This window comes from Hemicordylus capensis, chromosome 3 (genome assembly GCF_027244095.1).
Source record: "Hemicordylus capensis ecotype Gifberg chromosome 3, rHemCap1.1.pri, whole genome shotgun sequence".
NCBI classification, from domain to species: Eukaryota; Metazoa; Chordata; class Lepidosauria; order Squamata; family Cordylidae; genus Hemicordylus; species Hemicordylus capensis.
Window position 1 is genome coordinate 215,021,705 of NC_069659.1, and position 27,239 is coordinate 215,048,943.

The 27,239-nt window shown below is 45.6% G+C and overlaps 2 protein-coding genes across 6 annotated transcripts in view; one reads left to right on the plus strand and one right to left on the minus strand.

Moving 5' to 3' along the window:
* Positions 1-9,532, minus strand: part of LOC128350875 (rap1 GTPase-GDP dissociation stimulator 1-like) — a 158,275-nt gene extending 148,743 nt beyond the window's left edge. The window contains exon 1 of the mRNA XM_053309716.1: positions 9,515-9,532. The gene's annotated coding sequence lies outside the window, so the exon portion shown is untranslated. The remainder of the gene's footprint in view (positions 1-9,514) is intronic.
* The window catches only part of SH2D4B (SH2 domain containing 4B), a 312,315-nt gene that overhangs the window by 133,328 nt on the left and 151,748 nt on the right, over positions 1-27,239 (plus strand). For 4 of the 5 annotated variants that reach the window (XM_053309720.1, XM_053309718.1, XM_053309717.1 and 1 more), the window contains one exon: positions 19,704-19,863. In XM_053309720.1, the coding sequence (XP_053165695.1) occupies positions 19,704-19,863 (160 nt within the window). Of the gene's footprint in view, positions 1-19,461; positions 19,544-19,703; positions 19,864-27,239 lie in introns of those variants that run through there. The other variant, XM_053309721.1, reaches the window with a different exon arrangement.

The window sequence follows — 27,239 nt, forward strand, 5'->3', positions numbered from 1 at the left end:
CCTGTGCAAGCATGCAGGGCATGCTGGAGAGACCCCCAAGCTGAGAGGCTGCTTTTCAGCCTCCCGGTCGGGGGTCTCCTCGTGAGTTGCCATGGTGCGGAGCCGCACCGCAGCAACACATGATTAAAAAAAAACGGGTTTGCGGAGCACTCACTCCGCAAACCTGGTTTAAGGTCAGGGGTAGTTTAGCAGGCTACCCACTTAAGAACCACCAGGCTCGCAGCCGAGCCCAGTGGTTCTCCCAATGGGAGAAAATCTGGCTTGCCTCTGCTAGTCCAAATTTCTCCCATTGTGTGAATAGCCTCACTATCTATCACTATCTAGGTGGCTTCAACTTTTCCTGTTTAATTTACTGTATTAAGTCACCTGTTGTCGTTAACCACGTGTCAATGTGATTGCTGGATCCCACTGCAGTCATTATCATGTTTACTAACACTGGAATTCAGGGCTGGCTCCAGATTTGAGGGAACCTTCAGCAAAGTGCCTCCTGGTAGTCCCTCTCCTAGGCATGTGGGCGTCCCTAGGGTTTGTGGGGCCAGTCTACTTTGTTGTGTGGCTGGCTTTTATTGGCCGAGTTCACACAGTTATTCAAATCTAGGTTTACTGTGGGTTACCAACATTAGCACAATTGTATGACCCCACGCCAAGGTGGTTTATGGCCCAAGATGAATCTGAGGTTTCTCCTTGTCATGGCTTCACACAAACATGCTAATGTTGGTAAACAAAATTAAACTGAGATTTAAAAAACTGTATGAAACAGGCCATTCTTTTTAAAAAAATAACTGAATTGAAAAAGAGCAGCAGAGCTCCTCCCAAAGATTGCCAATTGGTGGAAATAACTTTATTCCTGCAATGCCTTAGATGTCGTGGAGTCCACAGTGTTTTGGTAAATAAGACACTCCATATGTGATGGCCCTGTAGCTTCCAACCCACCCTCCCCCACTCCAATAATGCCCTAGATGCCAAGGCATTGTGAGAAAAATGAACTGGCAGCTGTTCACTGAACTGCAGCTGCTAAAGTCCAATCCTTCCTACAGGTGGAGTCTGAGATGTGTCAGTGCTGTGGGTTCTGCTGGGGCCCCTGCACATGTCCAGTGGACATAATGTGCTGATGCCAGGCCTCCTGGAGTGCCTTCAGTGCCTGGCTTCAACTCTGGCTGCCATAGCACACTCTTGATTTATGCTGCCATTACATTCTCTTCTCCCTGGGCCTCCTCTGTGCTGGGTGTGACCCTGTCTTGCTATGTGTGCTACAGTTCCACATGGTGTACCTCCCATTATGGTATCTAGAAGTCTGCACTTGCCAGACCTTGACATATAGTTCAGCCCCAGTTCCTGCTGAAAGAAATCTGGGCATTGAATCATCGAGGAGGAAATGGCTATTGGATACTTTAAAAAGGCTCAGGAGAGCCTTGGTTTAAAATAAACAGTCACAACACACCAGGAAGCTGATCCCGTTGACATAGTATACTTGGAGTTCCAAAAAGCTTTTGATAAAGTTCCCCACCAAAGGCTCTTGAGCAAACCTATTAGACATGGAATAAGGGGACAGGTTCATGTGTGGATTGGTAACTGGTTGAAGGACAGGAAACAGAGAGTAGGAATAAATGGACAGTTTTCACAGTGGAGGTAGGTAGGAAGTGGGTCCTCCAGGGATCGGCACGGGGACTAGTGCACTTTAACTTGGTCATAAACGATCTAGAAGTTGGGGTGACCAGCAAAATGGCCACATCTGCAGATGACACTAAACTATTTAGGGTAATGAAATCCACAGTGGATTGTGAGGAACTCCAAAAAGATCTCTCCACATTGGGGGACTGTGTGACAAAATGGCAAATGAGGTTCAGTGTAAGCAAGTGAAAAGTGATGCACATTGGGGCAAAACCAACAACTTCACATATATGTCGATGGGATCTGAGCTGTCGGTGACTGACCAAGAGAGAGATCTTGGGGTCTTGGTGGACAGCTCATTGAAAGCATCGTCTCAGTGCACGGCAGCTGGGGAAAAAGCTAATTCCATGCTAGGAATCATTAGGAGGGGGATTGAAAATAAAAATGCTAATATTATAAAGCCCTTATACAAATCTATGGTGCAGCCACATCTGGAGTACTGCGTACAGCTTTGGCCCCTGTATCGTAAGGATATTGTAGAACTGGAAAAGGTGCAGAAGTGGAGCAACCAAAATGATCAGGGGCCCAGAGCACCTTCCTTATGAGACTAGGCTGCAGCATCTGGGGCTCTTTACCTTGGAAAAGAGGCGACTAAGGGGAGACATGATCGAAGTGTATAAAATTATGCATGGAGTGGAGAGGGTAGACAGAGAGAAGTTTCTCTCTCTCTCTCTCATAACACTAGAACCAGAGGTCACCCCATGAAACTGAAGGTTGGGAAATTTAGGACCAACAAGTGGAAGTACTTTTTCACACAGCGCATAATTAATCTATGGAATTCCTTGCCATGGCATGTGGTGATGGCCACCAGCTTGGATGGCTTTAAAAGGGGTTTAGACAGAATCATGGAGGACAGGTCTATCAATGGCTACTAGTCTGGTGGCTGTGGGCCATCTCCAGCCGCGGAGGCATGATGCCTCTCAATACCAGTTTCAGGGGAGCAACAGCAGGAGAGAGGGCATGCACATACTTCTTGCCTGTGGGCTCCCCAGAGGCATCTGGTGGGCCACTGTGAAACAGGATGCTGGACTAGATGGGCTTTGTACCTGATCCAGCAGGGCTGTTCTTATGTTCTTATGCTATGTTCTTATGAATGGCAGCAGCGCACTGGATGTAGAGGGAGTCTGGCAGAAGGGAAGGGTTGTTAATTTAGGATCAAATGAGGAGCTGCTCCACAGTCAGGTCTCTACTCACACAGGTTGCAGGGTTGTGAGTTCAGTGAGACCTTATGCTAGAAGCAGAATGGGACACTGTTTTAGATGTTTGATGTTATCATGTTTAAATGCAGTTTTGCTGTTCTAATAAGTGAAAATTATTCATAAACCAACTTGGAAAATAATGGAAGAATTAAAGAGTGGCAGCTTAATAAGTCATTCTTGCACTAATCAAATGCTAAATTTTTAATAACTGTGCCTCAGAAGTTGTTATTTCTTGATTATGGAGTCAGGCAATCCCAACATACAAAAGGCTGTGTTTATGGTTGAAACAAATTTGCTCCTAAGACTTCTCTTCAAAATTCTTCTGGTGTGAATGTTGATTGTGGATATTCTCTGAATACTTGATATCTTTGACATCCAATGAGTTTCAGTATTTGATAGCCAGAATTATTTGGGTATGTGTATTAGGAGAAAGTTATGGCTTCTGTGCAATGGAATTTGTATTTGAGAAATACAGCTGTAACTGACTATATTTGATTGGTGACACAATGGTTTTTTATTTTCTGACAGTGAGGCTATTCATATGATTGAAGAAAATCGGGCTAGCCTCAGTGCTTTTACCACCTTCCAGTCTCCAAAGGGGAAGGAGCTGCTATATTCCTTGTAAGGGCCAGAGGGTCCATGATTTTTAACAGTTGTAGGACAGAAAGACATTCAATAGGTGCAACCTTACCTAGCATATGAGGATGGAAGCAGTACCTGTTGATATTCTGCCTGTACTTCAGTTGCATGACAGAACTTCACCTGGTGAAGTTGTAGTCACTAAATGCTAGGGCAACACCATCTACTGAGTTTCTGTCTGTAATTATGTGTTTAGCAGCTGTATGTCAGGCAGAAACTTAGTAGGTGGTAAATTGCTTGGTGATGCAAATGGCCTCTGCGCACATGCAGAGGTCACAGAAATGGCCTCTGTGCACATGCAGAGGCTGGAACTGGGCTGCAGCTGTGGACTGTCATTTGGGAGGCTGGTGGGGGGCTTGGAGGAGCCCCCCGACTTCGCCACCACCCGCCACCCTCTTCCTATGTTGCCTATCTTCCTATGCTGCCTATCTTCCTATGCTGCCTATCCTATATGTCTTATCCTAAATGTCTTCCTATACTGCCTATCCCGCCGCCTCCACTAAAGGTATGGAAGACACTTTCTCTCACTCCCCCCTCCCCAGAAGCCTTTATGTTTAGGTTAGGGATACCCCTTTACAAGTATACCTGAGCCGGTCTATGAGCTGGTTCTTCAAATGGGGGGCTGGTCCAGTTCAAACTCGGACTGGCACCTCACTTTGGGGAGGGGGCAGTCCAATTCAAACTTAGACTGGATTTGCTGGTCAATGACTGAATAAACTTATAACCTTAGACTGGCTGAACTGGGCTGCCTCAATGTTGAACCCAGATCGAAGCGAGCCGGCTCGCACATCCCTATGCCAACCCGGGGGATTTTTGAGTGATAAAACCAGCTCTACTAGTAAACTTTTGGCCTTCACTCCCCTAATCTCCACTCCTATGTATGTAATCTTCATTGCCAGCAAACAAAGATGCTATCATGCAGGAATCTAGAAATATCAGGTTTCCTTTCACAATTCTTTTTGTCAGTTATTTTAAACAATCAGTGCAAAACAAGTCACAGACAGGACTGATTGAGGCTTCTGGCCTGCCCTGAACAGGGAGGTTGAGCAGTTCTGATGTCATAATCACCTCAGCTAATGGGAGAGCATTCTTGCCCTGCCAGGGAAATGTGAATCTTTAAACAGATTTTTAAAACAAACTACTTCATGTGGGATGAAGGTAAAAAAGCAACACATTCTGATGGTGAATTGCTTAATGGAACAGTACTACTAAAAATACTATATGAGATTTAGGAGACATGCCCATTCCTCCATCTTCTCTGTGTGACAGCTGTGTTTCCTCATGTGGGCCAAACTTCATGTTAAGAGAAATGCATTATTATGAGCATGTTTCCTGCTGCCAACATCCATTTACCTATCTGTCCACTTGCCCACCAAGTCAGTGTGTTACCAGACCAAACTACATATCATGAGAAATATATTATTAAGAGGCCTGCAGGAAACTTCTCTTCCTTAAAGAGAAGCGGCCACAGGGGCCTGATCTAGATTGGTCCATGGCACAGAGACATAACAGTTCCTGGCCAAAAATTACTTCTTCACAAACTGCTACTTAACCCTGAAACAGCTGTTTGCTGCAAATAACCCTTTTGTGGGCAAATAGTTGTGTGGTGTGTGTGTGTGTGTGTGTGTGAGAGAGAGAGAGAGAGAGAGAGAGAGAGAGAGAGAGCGCGGGGGGGAGGGAGGGAGGAAGGGAGAGGCTATTCTTACGACCAGCAAAAATCCAGCTAGGAGAGCCTAGCCCGGTTTTTACTGAGGTTAGCGGAGCGGGTGCTCCACTAACCCCATCTTTGTGCTCGTGTGTTGCTGCGGGGCGGCTCCGCGCTGTGGCAACTCATGAGTAGACCCCAACCGGGAGGCTAAAAAGCAGCCTCCTGGCTCGGAGGTCTCTCCAATATGCCCTGCGCATTTGCACAGGGCATACTGGAGCTTCCGGGGGCCGCACAGCCCCCGATCCTCCCAGCCCCCACTGGCTCCGTAACAGAGCCGGCAGTCGTGTGGGTGGCTGGTTTGGCCGCTCGGAGCAGACTGCCTGCTTGTGTGCAGGGGGAGAGCAGGCTAAGCCCGCTCTCCCCGCTAATCCACTCCAGGCTCTTCTCACTGATCATGAGAAGAGCCTCAGAGAGTTTTCTGTGGAAAACGGTTAACCTCCTCTCTCTTCCATGGTCCCAGTTTGGACTCCTCTTCCAGGCTGCTTTTTGTTAAAGGAAAGAAGTTTATAATCTTAAGCAGGTATCTTAATAAAGCATTTCTCTTCACATGTAGAATTTGGCCCCATGGCAGACTGATTTGGTGTAGAGGGGGTTCTTAACCCTGGACCTCGGGGCTGAAGTCCAGGGCCTCCACACCCCCTGTGGGCCCCAAATCCTCTTTAGTCTGTCCTGGGTGGTGTGGTTTGTGCCCTCAAGAACCTATGTGTTAAAAAATGATGCTTAACTTGAAGCAGGGGGCCTCCAAAGGCCTTTAGGTCCAAGCTCCAAAATTACCTAGGCGCACCTCTGATTGGGTGCTGCAGGACAGACAGGTGATTGGGTGGCAGAAGCAGCAGCAACAGCAGCAGGGAATATACTGCCTTGGCAAGTGGAAATATCAATGCTACCAGCCAATGCCTTTTCATCAAACACTATGACAGGAAACACAGAGTGCAGGCATAGCAGTCTGGAAAGGTCAAAACTCTCTGTTCTTCTGGAATTCCTGACACAAAGTGTCTAGTTCATCCACAATTGTGCATTCCAGCTCCTTCCTTGCCCTCCCCCCAACCTGTCAAATTAAGAGGGGGTGAAGAGGTGCATCTCAACAGCATGTGCTCAGTTTCAAATGGAAAGGAAGGGGAGTGCAGCTTCCTGTAGCAGTAAGCAGGTAATGGGCCCTCCTGAGGGCCTGGACCCTCCACAATTGCCTGAGGATGCCACTTGTGATGCCAGACCTATGTCTATGTTACAGCAATACTTTTTGCTCCTTGTCAAATAATGTGTTTATTGAAGTTTGATGAACAAATTTCCCCCCACAGCCAGCTGGAACATCCAAAAATATGTATTTGCTCTGCAGTCATAGCAAATCAACAGCACGAAGGCTTTCCATTTGCTCTGGGTTTGCTTGTGCTTTCACAGTAAGTCCAATGTATAGTTTAGCTTCTTGAGTTGTTGCCTCTTCTTCTTCTCCCCTGTTATTCAAGCTTCAAGTTTTGCATGAACCTCATGGACTCATTTGTTAAACCCTGTGTTCCCAAAATGTCACTTATTTCTTTGAGCCCATAGTCATAACTGTCATGCTGAGACATATTTTGGATTAAAAGTCTCACATATTTCATTTTTTAATTTCCCCCACAGGTCACCTGCATTTGATGGCTGCTCATATGCATAGATGTATGCAAACATTTGTCTTAATTGGAAAAGCATTCTGAAAGTTGCTATGTCTTCCATGGCCCCTTCCTGTTCAGTGTCTTCTTGTTCCAAAAGATCCCTCTTTATAGCTATGTCCTCAAGTGTTTTGCAGAGCTGGCCCTCTACAGTTCTCAGATCTTCAAATGATTTAACATCTGAAGCATGCAGTAGCAAGCCTGAAATAAAATCACTTGGTATCTGTGGGAGGTATAGCATACCTCCATCCAGTTACTGCTTTTGTCTTATCCTTTCTCTTTCCCCATTTTTGGCTGCACCATTTCAGTGGTAGTGATTAGACATTTCTGGTTCAGATAATATCTTAGAATATCATAGCATCTTCCACTCCTAATCTTCTGCACTTGCTTTGCTTCCTGCATTTTATTGATTACTTATGAAATGTGATTAACATGTTTCCTGATGTCTGTACTTTGTCTAGAGTCAAGTTCTCAGAACATTATCTGAAAACAATTTGCTTTTCCATTAGAATAGGCCATCTAAGTACTGAATGCAACATTTCATGTAAAGGGTATTCAGCAATATTTGACATTTGGATGCCAAGTTATAACCATTGCATTTCAGAGGGCTTTGGGGAGCTAATGGCATTTGCAGCTGCTATCTTATGTTGCTATTGCTAGATATGCAGGCTGTTGTTGGTCTGTTTTTGTTTTAATTTTGTGATTTTTGAATTCTGATTAAAGGTAAAGTGTGCTGTCAAGTCAATTTTGACTCCTGGAGCCCACACAGCCCTATGGTTTTCTTTGGTAGAATATAGGAGAGGTTTACCATTGCCTCCTTCCACACAGTATGAGATGATGCCTTTCAGCATCTTCCTATATTGTGGCTGCCCGAAATAGGTGTTTCCCATACCAACGGGGATTCAAACCGACAACCTTCTGCTTGTTAGTCAAGCATTTCCCCACTGTGCCACTTAAGGTGACTTAGATTATTAAAAGTCTCCTGGAGAACTGGCTGGGATTAAAAAAAGCGGATTATACATTTTAAAATACATAAATAATATACATATTTACATAGCTTCAATAGGCACAATGTATCTAACATTAATGTTGTTTCACAATAGCGAGAATGTCAAAGTTGCCGTGTCATGCCCTTGTAAATGTTCTTCAAATATTTCACAAAAACTCACTGATGTAGTGGTAATTTGCAACTTCACTTAATATTTCTACAGTTCCCATGTGGGAGGGGATGGTTTGAACACCCTTTCATGCTTTATTTATACAATTATTTTTTCATTAAATGTATTATATTAGCCTTCTAAATTGCTAGCTGTTCCTTTTCTTCAAGATATGCACTGCTGTCAATGTCTCCCCACAGGATTTCCATTTAACCGCTCCAGGGTCCTATCTTTAATTTCTCCTTTCTTACGTCCCTACAACTGTCAATAATTACCACTTTCCTAACTCGGACACCTTATCTATAGCTTTCTCCCTGCTAATATTGCCATTTCTTCTCTTTCTTTTTGCCCTCAATGAATAGCTGCCATCTTTATTCCTTTTAAAAATTTGCTCCCAGTGGTTGACAGCTTGCCTAATTAAGTGCATGCATAAAGAGGGGCTGTAGGGATGCAACTGGGGCCTGTGCACAACTCCCTCAATCTTTCTGTGTTGCACAAGTGGGTAAAAAATCCCTGTTCTGCCTGCATTCTGGAAGAGATCAAATATGTTGCTGGCTCTCTTTATGCATAAAGAGGGTCCCCACAGCCCCTCTTTCTTTGTGTGCTTCATTAGTTAGGATATCAGCCTCAGACATTCTCTATTTGTGGCAGGGGCATAGCAAGGTTGGAGTGGGCCCAGAGACGAGATTTTAAAATGGCCCCCCCCCACTCAAAGTCCAGGGCCTCCGCACACCCCAGGCCCCCAAGGATTTAAGATTGCTGCCTGGAAATACATTTCACTGAATACACACACGCACACATCACAATATATAGTGATATACATTGAGTACTATACATTTGTTTTACTTTTAATGCCTAGAACACACTAGAAAGATGAATGATTAAAATGGCCCCTCGCTGCAGATTAGCAAAGGAGACTTTCAACCATGCAGGGTGAACCTATGTTTGTTTTCTCAGAATTCTGAACCAATTCAGTCAAGTTTGATTCCAGGAGGTTTTTCACAGGAGACTTTTAAAGCCCTTTAACACACATCTCCTCTGGAATAGAGGTGCTGCATTCACATGTTGGCCAGATTTACCCTGAAGTCCCTGCAAGTTATTGGGGAGCAGTTCACACACAAGAAAAATAAAATAAAATAAAAGCACAAGACATGCTTCACAGTTCTCACTCAGACCTTCTGGGTTGCAAAACAACTTGAACATAAGTGCATTTATAAATGAATGAATGAATGAATGAATGAATAAAATAAATATAATACTGTTTCTTCCAGAAGTTTTTGTAATTTTCTGCCATGAAACAAGCCACTTATAGGACTTTTTAGATAGTTTTTTTTAAGCCAGCAAAATTTCCAAGCTGTTTAAAAATAAATATTCAGAGACTTCTCAGTCCCTGCCCCCCCCCCCAAATATCAAAGCCCTATGGCAAGCAGATGCCTATATATCCGGGGTGGGGGGGGCGGGGAAGGTAACCACAAAAAGGAGTTCACACTCTACCTGGCAAATGCTGGGCTGGGCAGGGCAGCAAGGGGTCTGCTGTAGAGGTGGCCACTCTGGCTGCCTCCTCCTTCCTGGCTGGCTTGGGCCCTACTGGAGTTCAGGCTTCACAGAGGCCTACACGAGGCCTCCGTGGAAGCCCCGCCCACCTGCCAATCAGCTGAGAGGCGGGAGAAAAGGAGCTCTTTGCAGCTTGCCTGCTGCCTCGATTGCCGGCCAGGAGAACAAGCTGGAGAGACGGCGAACAGGGCAAGTGGCTGAGGGGCCTTGGGGCTGGGCAGGGGGCAATGGGGAGTCACGTGAGGTGCCTCTGGGGGGCCCCTCCAGGCAGTGGGGCCCCCAGACAACTGTCTCCCCTTGCCCGATCGTTGTTACGCGCCTGATTTGTGGATTCCCCCCCCCCTGAACTATTGCCTAATTTGCATCACTCTGCTGTCCCCCCTCCCACTGATCTCAAAAACTGGTCTTTGGTTTAATCTGCAACCATCCTTTCTCACAAACTGTACATCAATTAGGGCCAAACTAGATGCAATACAGTTCCCTGACTGGAACTTTTAAACATCTTTTTTAAAAAGCAACTGCAGGTCCTGATTTGGATGAGCAGGGGAGGGAGGGGCCTTGAATCAGATTGCCTCCCAATGTTGCTACTGCTACCTACAGACACAATCTGTGCCCCTAAGCTCCATGGAGGTGAAAATTTGGAGGAATAGATTATGCCTGGAAGTTTCCCCCCTTTGTAGCAGCAGGTTCAGTGGAGGGGGCAATTTAAGTCAGAGATTGGCATGGGAGGGTTAAACTCTCGTCTTGTACCATGACTCTGACCCAGATTGACCTCTACCAGCAACTGCTTTTTGAAAATAAAGTGTCAAGAGTTTTAAGAATGGAACTCCTACACAGTGTCTAGTTTGACTCTTAGCATCCCCCCCCCACAAATGTATACACTATCACTTTCCCATTATCCTAATTTTTGCCCTTATCTTTGGCCAAAGCTTTCTACCATCATTTGTCTTTCAGTGAATAGCCAAATATTCCTCTTCTGTATCTTGTCGTATCCATTTAACCCTCCATGCATGTTCAGAAATATGCTGTCCTGAGTATATGTGCCAGTACCTATTTTCCATTTCTTTAAATTTGGTGGACATATTTGGCAATATTATCAAATGACAGTCTGACTCACATGGACTATTTTTCCAAGGGGTTGGCCTTCCCCACTCCCCTACCTCTGACAAACAGTGAGGCCAAGTGGAATGCACATTTCACTTGCATTCTGCTTAGCCTTTCTTCGCTCTTCCCAAAATTGAGGGGGGGGGCTCCCTCTCCCTCTCTTTTGCACTGGACATGTTCTCTCTCTTTGTACCACCACCCTCAATTGCTGTGGCTTACCTTCAAAATCCTCCAACTGTGCAACCCATTTGGGGCTTATTTAAACAATATGGAACTTTCCCCCACAACCCACAATTTTGCTGCATATCTCCAGGGTCTCCTTTTCAGCAGGGATCCATTCCTGCTTGCTCCTGTGCCTGTTGCTGCAGGCAGGACACCCACTTTATTAACAAGGAAATAATACTTCTGAGAAGTGGCTCAGCCTTGTATACTTCCAATGAACCCACCTAAGATCAGTTTCAAATACTATGATCACTGTCCTGTCTAGTGGGCAGGTACAGGAGCCAGAGACATTTTTGGTGGTGACCCTGAAGCTTTGGATGACTTCCCCTGGTGAGATTACTCAGGATTCTCCTTTTTGTGTTTAGGCAGGTGTTGATAACTCATCTATTCACACAGTGCGTAGTTATCTCTTGTTTTAAGCTGGTTGTTTTCTGATGTTTATGTTCTATAGTTTGAAGTCAAAGACACAAAGATTGTTCACATGACCACTTACCCTTGAGCTCCGGAGGGCTGGAGGGGAGACAGGCTCTGACCTGCCTCCCCACAAATGATCAACATATGCCCAAATCTTCGCCAATCACGCGCCCACACGTGCGCTGGGGTGGCGATTGGCAGAGGGCCAGCAGGAGGGAGAAGCTCGTGCTGGGTCCTCCATGGACTCAGAATTCAGAGCGTGAGCAGCCAAGTGGCTGCTCTTAGTATTGCAACTGCTCCACTCTGCCACTCCTTCACCTGGCTCACTGCCAAAAATGGTGGCGGGCCCAGAGGGATAGGGAACCCAGCTACTCGGGGGGAATCATGCATACCATTGCCTTAGGTTCCATAGGTTCGTTTTACCTTGTTAAGGCCCTTGGTAGAAGGGCTACCCAGAACTGGAGCAGCCGGTGCCACAGGGCTACCAGCACTCCAGACAACACAAACTGCCTGGGGTAAGTGTTTGTCTTTGTTTTGTTCTGATTTACATTGTTTTAACTTGCTATAAGGCAGCATACAGATTAATACTACCCTCACATTAGATTGTTTCACCCGAATTACTTTTGCTGATTCTCCTAACTCTGATGTGTGTCCCTGAGAATCCCCCTTCCTCAGGGACCTATTTCCAGGGGGCATCGGGGTCAGCAGAGAAAAGGTGGGAATTAACAAAAATGGTTGTACGTGCAAAACATTCTAACATGAGGGCAGCATTAATCTGGATACCGCCTACAGCTAATATTGTTTAACTGTATTTTCTCTTAGCTGTTTTAAATATGCACAAGTATAGAAAAGCAGGGTATAAATTAAATGGGTAAATAAATTATTATTATTATTATTATTAATAATAATATACTTCTTGAAGTAGGATGTCTATTTCTGCAATGCTGGCTATTCTGTCTTTCTTTTGCTGCTCACTCATCATATTTTCTTTAGAAAGTTGTTCTCTGCTGAGAAACTACAAAGGTATATGATCTAACAGGCCACCAAAGCCCATTGGCAATTTTATGGAGGGGTTATTACTAGTCCTGGATGGTGGTAGATTTGCAAGAGAAGCATTTTTAGTAGTATATTGTACTGTCTGGTTGGTAGCGCACACACTGAATATTATTATTTTTAAACCCCTTGAAATAAAGGAAACATTTAGTGTGTGAACTAGTTTAGCGGATGATGGCATACCAATTGGCTACTTGTATGTTGCTCTCTAAAAATAGGAAACTAGCAGATTGTGATATGACTTTTCAATCTCCAAGATAAATGTAGGGTGGGGGGGCGGAATAGCACTGGACTAAAATATGGGGCACCTGCTATGGGCAGAACCTGAACTGGAGTACAAAAGTGGGGAAAGATAATATAACTGATGATTCTTAAAATAATATTGGATTACAAAGGCCTTACTTTCCCAGTTGGAATGATTAGATATGCTTTCACAATGGCCGATGAAAAGCCAGATATCAGCTTTCTGGGAGGCTTAGGTTAATCTTTTTTGAGGGAGCTGGTGTTCAGCCTATTTTGGATGGCATTGCACTCCCCCTAAATAATAACATTTGTGGTCTGGGAGTGCTCATAGATCCAACTTTGTCACCGGAGGCATCTGTAAGCTACAGATGCCACCGGTAGAGATGCTTCAGGTGGCTTCTGTAGCTTAGAAAACGCTCACCAGCTGAGACTACAGTCTCCTCTTGGAAAGAGAAAGCCTGGCTACAGTTAATCCCCAGTCTAGACTGTTGCAATGTGTTGTATGTTGGGCTGCCTTTGAAGGCTGTTTGGAAACTGCAGTTAGTTCAGAATGCAGCAGCTAGGCTACTAACTCAGGTCCAGGGATTGGGATAAGATCTTGCTGCTGCTGCTGTTACTACAACAACAAATATTTATATACTGCTCTTCAACCAAAGTTCTCAACATAGGAAAATACACAAATAAGATGGTTGCCTGTCCCCAAAGGGCTCACAAACTGAAATTGCTAGCATTTAAATAGTTCCACTACCTCCTGGCCTGTTTCTGAACACAATTCAAAGGGGCTATTCTTACGATCACAAAAATCGGGCTAGGAAAATTTTGTGATCATAAGAACCACCAGGCTCGCAGCCGAGCCCGGTGGTTCTGGAGCGGCTAACCCGCTCCTGTAGCCCACCCCTTAGCCCGGGTTTGCGGAGCGAGTGCTCCGCAAACCCAGGCTATCTGCTCATGAGTATCTAACTGCTCGCACCGTGGCTACTCATGAGTAGACCCCTGGCTGGGAGGCTTAAAAGCAGCCTCCCAGCTCGGGGGTCTCCCCATACTGGGGCTTCTGGGGGCTGCGTGGCCCCCGAGCTCCCCAGCCCCCACTGGCTCCGTCTTGGAGCCGGGCATCGTGTGGGCGGCTGATCCGACCACCCAGGACTCCCTGCCCGCTCAGCACCCTAAACCGGGACTCACTGATCGTGAGACCCGGTCCAAAGTGTTGCTGCTTTTCTTTAAAGCTCTGCATGACTTGAGACCTGATAGATCGTTGCCAGCCTAGACACTGTGGTCATCATCAGAGGCTTCCTCAAGGTGTCCTTGTCTTCTGAGGTGAGGTGGGTGAGGAGAGGGCTTTATTGCCAGTGGTGCTCCATTCACAGAACACTCTCCACGAGGAGGATCACCCAGTGCCTATTCCAGTATCATTCTGGTGCCAGGCAAAGACCTTTTGCGTAGCTTGTCCTTTGTCATTACAGTGGGACGAATTTGACTAATTTGCTTCATCATGTCCACCATTGTTAGTTACATTTGCATCCCATCTTACCCCAATACTTCAGAGCAAAATTTTAGTTTTTTAGCACAGTCCTGTATGATAGTTTAAATTGAGAGGTGCTGTCCAGTCCAGACATAATGCATTCAGATATCTATGCACATTTCCATGATCTAGTTCATGATCCGTTGAATCCATTAGAATGGGTTCTGCGCCTGCGCGGAAGCCTCTCGGTGTCGAGTTCTACAGCTCCTCTTCAGCGCCTGCACCCTGCCCCACGTGACCACGTGGCTATTTAAGGCGGGAGGAAGAGCAGGCACCTCAGTTCCTTTGCAACCACCGTGGAAATCGGTTCCCGTTTTCTGCGGCTCCTCGTTTGGTTCCTCAGTTCTTCAACATTCTTCTAACTGATTTTATGGACTTTAACTTGGACTTCTTGTTTAATCTTCTGCCTTGCAATTCTACTTTGTTACTTGATTGGACTGCTATACTGTGACTGACCTTTGGACTGGCTAATGACCGCGGATTTGTAAGTAGCGGACTTTATTCTGGCTATGGATACCCCTAGGGGAAAAAAGACCTTTAAACGCTGTGAAAAGTGCAAGGCAAAATTGCCCTCACAAGATGCGCATAATCTGTGTTTACTCTGTTTGGGTGAGGCGCATGTTCCCTCATCCTGTAGTATTTGCCAGTCCTTCTCCAAACAAACCTGGAGAAATCGAGAACTCCGTTTGAGGGCGGCTATCTATGAGGATGTTTTGGTAGGGCCTTCTTCTGCTTCAAAGAAGTCTCCTCAGGCTCATAGCTCGGGGGCCCTGGCATCAACCCAGTCTAAAACCCCGTTGCTCGTCAAGAAAACCCATAAATCCTCGAAAAGGTCGGGTTCCAAAATGGCGACGGCTGGAGAGCCCGCCAAAAAGACGCTGAAACAGTCGACATCGGACTCGACTCTGTCGCTGAAGGCTGTATAAGATGTAATCTTCGTGTCAGTATCGAAGCCCTTGACACCGACGGCCCCATCAGCATCGACACCGCGCCTCACGATAAGCCTACGCCGGTCGTGGCATCAACACTGAATGAAATTTCGATACCGAAGCCGCTCTCGACACCGAGAAGCTCCTCGATACCGATGGCTGAGACAACTACATCGACCTCTACCTCGATACCAAGGCCTGAAACTGCTACATCGGCATCTACCTCAATACCGATAGCTGGGACAGCTACATCGATGTCTGCCTCGATACCAGTAGAACCGTTGATATCGAAGGTGACAGCCTTGTTTTCTCCTCCACTCCCAACTCTGCCGCTTCCGAATCTTCGAGACCTGCAGCAGGCACCGACTCCGATAAGGTCCCCATCGACATCGGGAGAGGGAGTGCAGCCCTCGGCATTGAATACTCCAGCAAATATCACCTCAGTGACTCCTCGATTTCGAGCACCCTTGACTTTCGTGGTTGAGGATGCTGACCTCTCAAATAATGGCGACACGGCCTTAGGCACCCAATCGCTTTTGACAATGCTGGATTCTGCAGCGAACACCCCATCTACATTTCCAGCTCTTCCTCGGCCAGATGATGGCGCTCCACAGTTACTATCCGTGACGCACTTAGCCACAACAGCCCCCTGGCACACTTGCGGGTTCTCACACGCAGTCTCCCCGTCCAAGGAGATGGCTTTACCTGGAGCATTGTCACCTGGAATGACGTATGATTACGAAGAGGATCGTATTTGGAGACGAGCCATGTCTGCTCCTGCGATCCCTCAATCTACCACCAATCTGCCGATACGAACACTCCATATAGGGGATACCATATGGATACCATATATGGATACCATATAGGGGATTTAAGAGCCCCTGGTGGCGCAGTGGTAAAGCTGCTGCTCTGTAACCAGAAGGTTGCAAGATGGATCCTGACCAGGGGCTCAGGGTTGACTCAGCCTTCCATCCTTCCGAGGTCGGTAAAATGAGTACCCAGAAATGTTGGGGGCAATATGCTAAATCATTGTAAACCGCTTAGAGAGCTTCCAGCTATAGAGCGGTATATAAATGTAAGTGCTATTGCTATTGCTATTGCTATACCTCTCCTCTGCAACCGAGAATGTTGTCAAGTATGTCCATGCAGACTCTGCTGCCTACATCTACAGGTGAAACTCGGAAAATTAGAATATCGTGCAAAAGTCCATTAATTTCAGTAATGCAAATTAAAAGGTGAAACTGATATATGACACAGATGCATTACATGCAAAGCGAGCTAAGCCAAGCCTTAATTTGTTATAATTGTGATGATCATGGCGTACAGCTCATGAAAACCCCAAATCCACAATCTCAGAAAATTAGAATATTACATGGAACCAAGAAGACAAGGATTGAAGAATAGAACAATATCGGACCTCTGAAAAGTATACAGTGTACTGTGCTTGATTGGCCAGCAAACTTGCCTGACCTGACCCCATAGAGAATCTATGGGGCATTGCCATGAGAAGGATGAGAGACATGAGACCAAACAATGCAGAATTGCTGAAGGCCACTAATGAAGCATCCTGGTCTTCCATAACACCTCATCAGTGCCACAGGCTGATAGCATCCATGCCACGCCACATTGAGGCAGTAATTGCTGCAAAAGGGGCCCAAACCAAGTACTGAATACATATGCATGCTTATACTTTTCAGAGGTCCGATATTGTTCTATTCTTCAATCCTTGTCTTCTTGGTTCCATGTAATATTCTAATTCTGTACGAGAAAAAAACTATGCTAGCAAATGGAAAAAAATTGCTGCCTACGCTTCTCGACATGCTTTCCGCCCCAAGGAGGCCTCAATCCACGCAGTCCTGCTCTATCTGACCTCCTTGAAGTCAGCTAAGCTATTGAATGTGTCCATCAGAGTACACCTAGCAGCACTTTCTTCTCGACACCCGGGCTGGGATGGAAAGACGGTGTTCTCCCACCCCTCCTGTAAGAGCTTCTTGAAAGGCCTCACTAATCTGTACCCTCCTGTCAAGAAGCCTCTTGAGCAATGGAGTATATCGCTGGTCCTCTCTGCATTAACAGAGCCACCCTTCGAACCCATGCATTCCATGACTTTAAAACTGGCATCACTTAAAACAGTTTTCTTGGTGGCCATCACCACAGCTCGAAGGGTGAGCGAGCTCACAGCCCTTCGCATGGATGTTCCTTATGCCTGATATTATCTGGATAAAGTTCTCCTCAGACCGGATCTCACCTTTCTACCAAAGATTGTATCGAACTTCCACATCAACCAAGACATAGTGCTTCCGACCTTCTTTAAGTTGCCTACCACCCCATTGGAAAAAGCTCTGCACTCCTTGGATGTTTGAAGAGTTCTTCTCTTTTATCTCTCAAAAACAAAGTCGTTCCGCTCATCAGAGAAACTCTTTGTCGCCTATAAGGGAACGAACAAAGGACGTGCATTGTCCAGACAGAGACTGTCCCACTGGATTGTCGAATCCATCCGTCTAGCATACTCGATACAGAAGGTTCAACCGCCGGGCTCCATCAAAGCGCATTCCACTAGAGCATATGGGGCCTCTGCTGCTCATCTGTCTGGCATATCGTTTCAGGACATTTGTAGGGCAGCAACGTGGTCTTCTGAACAACCTTTTATAAAGCACTATGCCATAGACTTGCGGTCTGCTGAGGAGGCGAATTTTGGGAGAGCTGTTCTCAAAAGGGTGCTACAATAACTCTACTGCTCCCTCCTCCTTTTGGAGCTAGCTAAACACCCATTCTAATGTATTCAACGGATCACGAACCAGATAAACAGGTTGCTTACCTGTAACTGATGATCTGGTAGTGATCCGTTGACATCCATTAGACCCTCCCGAACCTCCCCTCCGCAGTAGCACCTACCTGCTTATAGTAGAACTTACCTGCTTACTTGACTGCTTCGGCGGTCTCCAAGGAACTGAGGTGCCTGCTCTTCCTCCCGCCTTAAATAGCCACGTGGTCATGTGGGGTGGGGCGCAGGCGCCGAAGAGGAGCTGTAGAACTCGACACTGAGAGGCTTCCATGCAGGCGCAGAACCCATTCTAATGGATGTCAACGGATCACTACCAGATAATCAGTTACAGGTAAGCAACCCGTTTTTGTGTGTGTGAATCAGTGAACAGATAGGAAGTGTACCGCTGCACCTGTGTTCAACATAACATGTGAATAATTATACCTGTGTACACAGTTACGTGTTAATAGGGCTAGAGTGTCTTGCTCTCCCTGGAAAAGCTTAGTCAATCAATACGGAAACTAGTTTACATGATGAGCAGTGTTAAAAAGAGAGAACGCTCCACCCTGTGGCTGCTGCAGATTCGTAAAGCAGCCCTGACACTTTTCATACACAGGGGATCAACAAGCAGTGTTACTGCAGTTTTCCTCTTTACAACAAATGAGGAAAACTTTGGTAGTTCTTCTCACACAACCACTACTTCTGAACAACGTCAGTGCTGCCTTACAAGTCCACAGCAGCACTGGGGTGGTGCATTACATCACTGTGTATCGTGTAAGCCAATTTTACTGCACACCACCTGCAGATGTATGGTAAAATGGTCTCATCTATGACCTCAGTGCCGTGTCGTGATTTTAACTTGCCTGATCAGAACTCAGTATTCTGAAATCAGTGGTGAGGGGCTATATTGCACAAGATAAAGTCTGTTAAAAGGAAACGGACATTCATAAAGGAGAAAGAAAAGGCAGTGACCAATAAGATAGAGAAGGAACAAGGTAGAAAGCAGGAGCTTGCCCAGATTCAGGCTTTACTGTGGGTTTTCTGCGAGTTCAAAGTTGCCCCCAATAACCGACAGAAAAAGTGGATTTTTTTTACCCCAGATATAAATTGCGCTACACTCTAACGCACAGTGAAAAACCTGAATTGTGTGTGAAGTGCTCCCTGATAGCTTGCAAGGACTTTGGGGTAAATTTGGCCGATACATGAATGCATACCTCCATACCGAAGGAGAAGCGAACTAAAAGCCAGGTGTGAAAAACTTCCAGGGGCTTTTACACACAGCAGGTTTTACTGCAAGTTTATGGGGAGGCTTTACTGCGAACTTGAAGTTGCCCCCAAAAACCGAAACAAAAAGAGGATTTTTTTCACCACGTGTATAAACCATGTTATACTCTAATGCACAGTGAAAAACCTGGATTGTGTATGAACTGCTCCCTGATAACTCGCAGGGACTTGGGGGTAAATCTAACCGATATGTGAATGCACCCCCTCCATTCTGGAGAAGATGTGAGTTAAAAGGCTTCAAGAGCCCCGTGTGAAAAGCTTCCAGGTGAAACTGGCAGAGGCCTGCAGGTGAAGCTGATAGAGGCCTGTAGTCTTTCAAATGAGGAAAGAGTACAGGCCTTTGTGGAGGAAAGAAGCAGAACGCCAGCTCCCTGAATGTCGCTAGTTCAAGACATTCTGCAGCCACCTCAGTGCAACACATGAACTGCTACAAACAGGTACAAGGATGGTGTAACATGTTAAGGTTGACCCTTTCTCCCTATGAAACAGCTCATGGGCTTAGGTCTGTGACTTGTATTCCAATGCTTATGAATTACTAACTATGACATTATTCCCTTGCCACAAACCCTTTTGTGTTTCTTTTGGTGGCTGTTACAGATAATGGCAAACATGTGCAGTGGCATCGTGGGACTGATGGTGAGGTCTGGGTTTGGATTATGGGAGAAGCTCCTGGAGATAAACCATATGAGCAGATTTCAGAAGAACTCATGGCAGAAAGAGCAAGACAACAAGCCCAGAAGGAAGCAGAAGAATTATGGTGAGCATTTCTTGGCACTTTAAATACAAATCTTTAAAGTCACAAGCAGTAGTCAAAAGCTTCATGTTAAGTAACATAGCTGGAAGCATATAAATTGATTGGCAGCTGCTGGATATGCTGTAAAAATTGCTAGTGTGTGGTGAAGCATTATCTTTAGCAGCCTGATTTTGTACTTATTTTCAGATAGAGCCAAATTTCTGCCACAACCTCAATTTTTGCTTTCAAAAGTACCATCATAGTTCACAGAAGTTTTGGTGGAGGAAGATGACATTTGATTTCCCACTTGAGGCAGTTAAATGTCCTGAGCTGGCAAAATCAAAATCCAGAAATTACTGGCACACGTAGTAATGCATGAGGATTCTCACATTTCAGCAATATTTTCCAGTACAGAAACTTTTTCCTTCCAAAGCCATTTCCTCTTTTTGATATCAAACTATTTAGTACAGTTTCCTCCCAGCTTTTCTTACCTTTCTTTGGATGATGTAGCCACTTTTGTTCGACCAGAGGTGATATAGTTTGCTAAAAGAAAAGTGCTTTTTAAAAAGCACCTTCTTCACAATGACTGTTCGTTTTGCAGCTGGGTTTGGAAAATACTTAAGAGTATTAGGTCTCGTATTTTATTCAGGAAGTCTCCCTAGTTCAGTGCATACACAGAGAGGCTATTCACAAGATTGTAGAAAATCAGGCTAGCCTCCACTAGCCTGATTTTCTGCAATCATGAGAACCACCGGGCTTGGGTAACCCGCTCAAGTAGCCTGTCCCTTAAACCAGGGGCATTTTTAAAAATTGTGAGTAGTCGCAGCATGGCTCTGTGCCATGGTTACTCATGAGTAGACTCCTGGCGGGAGGTTGAAAAACAGCCTCCCGGCTCAGGGGCCTCCCCAGTATGCCCTGCACGCTTGTGCAAAGCATACTGGAGGTTCCGGGGGCTGCACGGCCCCGGAACTCCCCAGCCCCCACCAGCTCCATCATGGAGCCGGCAGTTGTGTGGGCGGCTGATCCGGCCGCCCAGGGCTCCTGCCCTGCTTGTGTGTGGGGAGAGTGGGCTTAGCCTGCACTCCCTGCTCACTCTTACAAACCGGGTCTCACTGATGGTGAGACCTGGCTCAGAGTCTCTGATGCCCACGACTCTATACATGAATGGAGATATCCTGGCCACTTGTTGCTTTGTGGCTTGATGAGAACTCTCTGGAGCTTTAGCTTACTGTTGTGAGATTCTGTGAACTATATTTTCAGTGGTTGGCAGAACTTGGTCTACAGCAAACACCTACAAAACTGTGTGAGGCTATTCACGTGACCGCTCAAAAGTGGGCTAAGGGAGCCCAGCCCGCTTTCGAGCAGTAGTGAGAACTGCTGGGAGCTGTGTGGCTCCCGGCAGTTAGCCCACTTAACACCCCCCCCCTCCAATGAGGTTAGTGGAGCGAGCGCTCTGCTAACCCCGTTTTGGTGATTGTGAGTCACCATGGTGTGGCTCTACACTGCAGCGACTCACGAGAAGACCCCTGACTGGGAGGCTCCCACAAGCCTTTCGGCCTCAGAGGATCTCCTCAGAATGCCCCATGAACTCTCATGGGGCATTCTAGAACTTCCAGGGGCCAGGCAGCCCCTGATCCCTGCTGCCCTTACTGGTGCCGTGACAGAGCCAGTAGTCATGTGGCCGGCTGATCCAGCCACCCAGGGCGAGCTCTCTGCTCATCTCCCTGCAGAACCGGTTTAGGCTTTACACAGAAATCGTGTGTAGAGCCTCTGTGTGTGTTATTGGTAGCAGAGACATAACAACTTGAGGAGGGTTGTTTAACCTTTCCCCTTTTCTAATCATGCTCCGGTCCTAAACTGGATTTCTGGCTAGATGTTTGATACCTTGGCTGGCCGATCTTAAATATGTGAGGGAGGAGCATAGGTGTGCACATCTTCCCCATCACTACTACAGCTTGCTGACAGTCGTATTTAATTAACATGTTTAGAGACAGTTGACATGAACTTGCCTCATGTGATCAGGAACAGTATGCCAGTGGGATGCACCTACACTTCTGCCACATGGATATCAGATGGGCCATTGTCTGAGCCAGCCCATGGAAAGACAGCTCTGGGTGAGGGGGTCCAAGAGAAAACATTGGGTATGGGAAAGGACAAGCACCCCTCCCCAGTCCTTTAATGCCCCCCTCTACCACTTTGCAATTGTTTAGTGGAGACCTCAGTTCCCAGACTTGAGTCTCTTGTTACATATGTAGTTCAGCATATGCAAGACTACAGAGTAGAAAATTCTCTTTTAAGTTGCTTACTACAATCCTCATGGTGCATTTGTTTGCACAAGGGTTTATTCTAGATGGATTCTTAAATACACTTTGAGATGTTTTATTTTTTTCTCCTCTGTCATTTCAATTTTTTTATTTGAGTATTAAAATATTTATGTAGCCTTTGCTAGTATAAATACATAAAGCTAATAGAGGGGAACTTCCTTATATTAACATAACATTTGAATATAAAACATAATTCATAATGATTTCCAATGTTTGAATGAAATCTAACCATTCAGAAGGATTATCAATGATAGGAAAATAGTTCATTATAAATGATGCAACTGAGATTCAAGCTTCTTTTAAGCATATAATAATGGCTTGTGATCTTTGATAAGCTTTTAATTTAACAAGGTGCATTAACTCCCAGATTGTTTGCACTCAAAATTCAGATTTTGACTGAATGGTTTTTACTTTTCAGTATGTATAAAAAATTCCCATCCTTGTGACTGCCCTCTCAGGTATTGCCTGTTGTAGAAAATTAAGCCAACATCCATGACTCAAATAAAACTTATATGCCTAACATTTATGATAAAATCTCACTTACCATGTTCCCAAAACTACTACTGTTTAGAGCCCTCACACGTGAAAGAAATCAGCTTTACCATTACAGCACACCTATCACCTTAAAATATTGTATATATATTATGATACTGATATACTACTTTTAAACACATTCATGTCGTGGTGTACAAAAACATTTCAAAACAACACCATAAGACTGTTTTAATACAAATCAGCTGCAAAAGGCAGTGCAGCAGGAAAAAAAGGTTATTATCTCCCCAAAGTATGATAATGGAACAGAACCATTTTTGCTTATTTACAAAATAGTGGGAGAGAAGGAGATAAATATACATCCCACAGAAATGTGTTCTGGAGTTCTGGGGCTATAAGAGAAAGATCCTGTTTCTTGTAACCTAATCTAGCATCTAGTTCTGTGGTTCCCTAGGGATGTGGTTCCCACAAAATGGGCTTGGCCTGTTCGGTTCAAATTTGAACCAGTTTGAATCTGGGGTGGGGGTGTTTGGTTTTGCTCGAACCCTCCTTTGGTTTGGTTCAAATTTGAACCCAGTTCAAACTGGTTTTGGAATGTTCTCCTTAGACTATAATGGGGATTCAAACTGGCCCATTATCGCCTATGTAGAGCACCTAGGGGCACAAAAGGGGGTGGTGGTGATAGGCACCCATGGGTGCCTACCACCCACCAAACCCCAAGGCAATTAGACACTTCTCTGATTATTGGTGAATTTTTGAAGATTTTTTAAATTTCCCATAGGGAATAATGGGGATTTGTGGCAGCCCCACCCCACCCCTTTGGGGGGTGCCAGGACACCACAAAGTGAGTCTGGGGGCATGGCAGGGTCAGCCTAAGCTCCCCCAAGCCACCCCCAAGTTGATAGGATTTATTGTTATTTATTTATGAATTTTTATAGAATTAATTTCAGGCTCCACAGGAAACCATTGCTGAGCCTTTTTCATTCATAAGAACACACTGTACTATATGACCTTAAATTAACTAGGTCAGTAGGTGAATGGTTGAGCAATGGTTTCCTATGCAGCCCAAAATTAATTCTTTAAATTAATTAAAGGTCGTCTGGTGGCTGAACGCCAGTTCATCTGCTGGCCACAGGGAGATGGGCCTTCTCGGTTGCTGCCCTGGGACTATGGAATGCACTCCCTATTGAGATACGATCCTCCCCATCTCTGACAATTTTAAAAAATGTTTAACAAAAACCCATCTTTTTACTCAGGCTTTTTCAGCTTCTTAATAATGTATAGGTTTTTAATTCTGTGATTGATTTTTAAATTGTTAGTTTTTAATTGTTTTTATGTGTTTTTATATGTGTTTTTAACTGTTTTATCATTGTGAACCACCCAGAGACACAAGTGTGGGGTGGTATAAAAGTGTAATAATAATAAATAAATAAATATTCATAAATAAATAACAATAATTCCTATCAACTTGGGGGTGCCTGGGGGCTGCTGAGGCCAGCCCTGCCATGCCCTCAGACCCACTTTGGGGTGCCCTGACACCCCCAAGGGGTGGAGCAGGGCTGCCACATATCCCCATTATTCCCTATGGGAAATAAAAAATACTTCATAAATTCACCAATAATCAGAGAAGTGTCCAATTGCCTTGGGGCTTGGTGGGTGGTAGGCACCCCACTTTTGTGCCCCTAGCATGCCACCCACTCTCACACACAGTGACACAAATAAGAAGCCAGCCAACTGGGAACCAAAAAACCACCACAGAAAGAACTGCAAAGCCAAGGGGACCAAACCAGACACCACAACAGCACAGACTAAGCTACACAACAGCAGCCACAAACCAACAAGACCTAACTAGACAGCGCAAGGCAGTAAAACCAACCCGGCACACAAACTGCAAAGAATTTAGGGGCAAGGCAAATACAATACACCAACACTCTGCTGCTGAAGGAGAAAACTTAACACATATCTGGTTCTCCATGCGGCAGTTCCCACGATCAGTGGGAGCCACCTGGGGAGGGTTTGTCCTTGCAGATGAGCAGACAGTCTGCTCTGGGTGGCCACCCACATGACTGCTGGCTCCGTCACAGAGACGGCTGGGGCTGGGGAGTTCGGGGGCTGCCCAGCCCCCAGAAGCTCCAGCATGCCCTGCGTGAGCACGCAGGGCATGCTGGAGAGACCCCCAAGCTGGGAGGCTGCTTTTCAGCCTCACGGCTGGGGGGTCTACTTGTGAGAAGCCACGGCGTGGAGCCACGCTGCGGCAACTCATGAGCAGGAAAACTGGGTTTGCAGAGCGCTCGCTTAAGGCGTGACCCGCTTAAGAACCTTGCAGCCTAGCCCGGTGGTTCTCACAATGGGACGAAATCGGGCTAGCGGAGGCTAGCCCGATTTTGTCCCATCATGTGAATAACCCCCATCTCTTCTCTTCTTGTGTGCAATGCATGCCTTTTGCCTGTGTGGAAAGAAACGCCTCAGATTGTGTCTGGTCCACCACATCTTTGCTCTAGGATGCAGGGAAAAATAAACACAAACAGTTAAAAATCAAATCAAAAAGCACAGGAGAAGAGCAAGGGAGGGATGCATGGCAATGTAGGTGGGGTGGGGGGGGGCGGGTGGAGGGAGGGCCAGGCCCCAGGTCGCCCTGGCCAAACAAAGGACTGAGAGAGAGAGAGAGAGAGAGAGAGAGAGAGAGAGAGAGAGAAGCACACAGACTGGGAAAAGGTTTAAAGCAGAGGACAGGGCAGAGAGAGAAGGCAAACAGGGAACATAGGGGATGGGACCAAAAAAGCACAGCTAGTCTGCAAGGACTCACACACCAGCAGCTAAAGAAAGCAGCACACAGGCCAGATCCAAGCAGCAACTGCAGCCAGAGAGAATTTTCCAGGCCAGAGGCTTGGGTTTCAATAGGTTTGAAACTCCCTCCTTTGAGGAGCCCCCACTTTTGCATTCTCCCCCTGGCCAACAGGGTGCCAGCTTTCAAAAACTGGCACAGTGCACGGCCTACCAGAGAGCCAGGCTCATCTATGGCCAATCAGAGAATCAATAGTTCAACCAATGCAAAGTCAACAAATTGAGCAAAACAAGTCTCACAAAATGGAGAACAGCTGATGTGCCGACAGACCTGAAATGGACTCTAGGAGCTTCAAATCGGTTCGAAGCTGTTAAAACTGGTTTGGTTTGAAACGAGCCCAGTTCGGTTCGAACTCAGACTGGCAGGGCAAAACCAATGCCCAGTTGGGTTTGAGTTCGAACCGCTGAACTGAACCGGTTCAAAATTGAACCTGTTTGCACATCCCTATGGTTCCCAACCTGGGTTTCTCCAGATGTTGCCCAACTACATCTCCCAGCATCCCCAGCCATAACACTTCTGGCTGGTGGTGCTGGGAGTTGTAGTTCAGCAACATCTGGAGGAACTCAGGTTGGGAAACCCTCATCTAGTTGTAGCCTGAAGCAGGGTGTAACTAGATGATCTTCATTTTAGGGAGATTTGTATGAGGAATAAATGCTCTCTGAGAGAGCCAGACTGAGACCATTTAGGGCTTTGAATTGTACCTACCATGAATTGGGTACAGAAACAAACTAGTAACAAGAGTAGTCTCTTTGTACAGATGTCATATACAGTAGCTAGCTACCCTTCCAAGTGCTAGTCTGCGGCATATTTCTTGACTGCTAGATCCTTTACTGTTGATGCTCAATCCTAAAAGGCAGAAGCTATCCACCACTTCAATGTCTTCATTCTCAATTCTGAGGCTGGTTGCTGTACCCATTGTCTTCAGTTTAGTCTTCTTGACATTTAGTTGTAGTCCCATTTTTTTCACTGTGCTCCTTGACTTTCATTACTAGAGCTTGCAGATCATCCGCATTCTCTGCAATCGGAGTGGTGTCATCAGCATAGCACAGGTTATTGATGTTTCTTCCTCCAACTTTAAAACCACGCTCATCTTCTTCCAATCCACCTTCTCTCAGTATATGTTCAGCACATAAATTGAATAAAGAAGGAGAAAGTATACAGCCTTGTCTTACTCCTTTGCCAATCTTGAACCAGTCTATTTCACCATGTTCTGTCTGGACTGTGACTTCCTGCCCTGTGTATAGGTTTCTCATGAGAACAATGAGATTATTTATTATTTATTATTATTTTATTTATTTGATTTTTATACCACCCTTCCGAAATGGCTCAAGGCGGTTTACAATTAAAAACAGAAACCATTAAAACCAATAACAATTAAAACAGAAATATGAATATGAACACCAATTGACTATTAAAACATCTTAAAAAACAATTAAACTATAAGAACAATTAAAACCGTGAAAACCAGGTTAGCATTAAAACAATTAAAACAAATTAAAAACCCTGAAAGGCCAGGCCAAACAGATGGGTTTTAAGGGCTCTTGTGAAGGTCAGTAAGGAATTAAGATTGCGAACTTCTCCTGGGAGTGCATTCCACAGCCCGGGAGCAGCTACAGAGAAGGCCCACCTCTGAGTCTCCACCAAATGAACCGGTGGTAACTGGAGACGGACCTCCTCAGATGACCTTAACGTGTGGTGGGGATCATGTAAAAGAAGGCGCTCTCTAAGATATCTCAGAG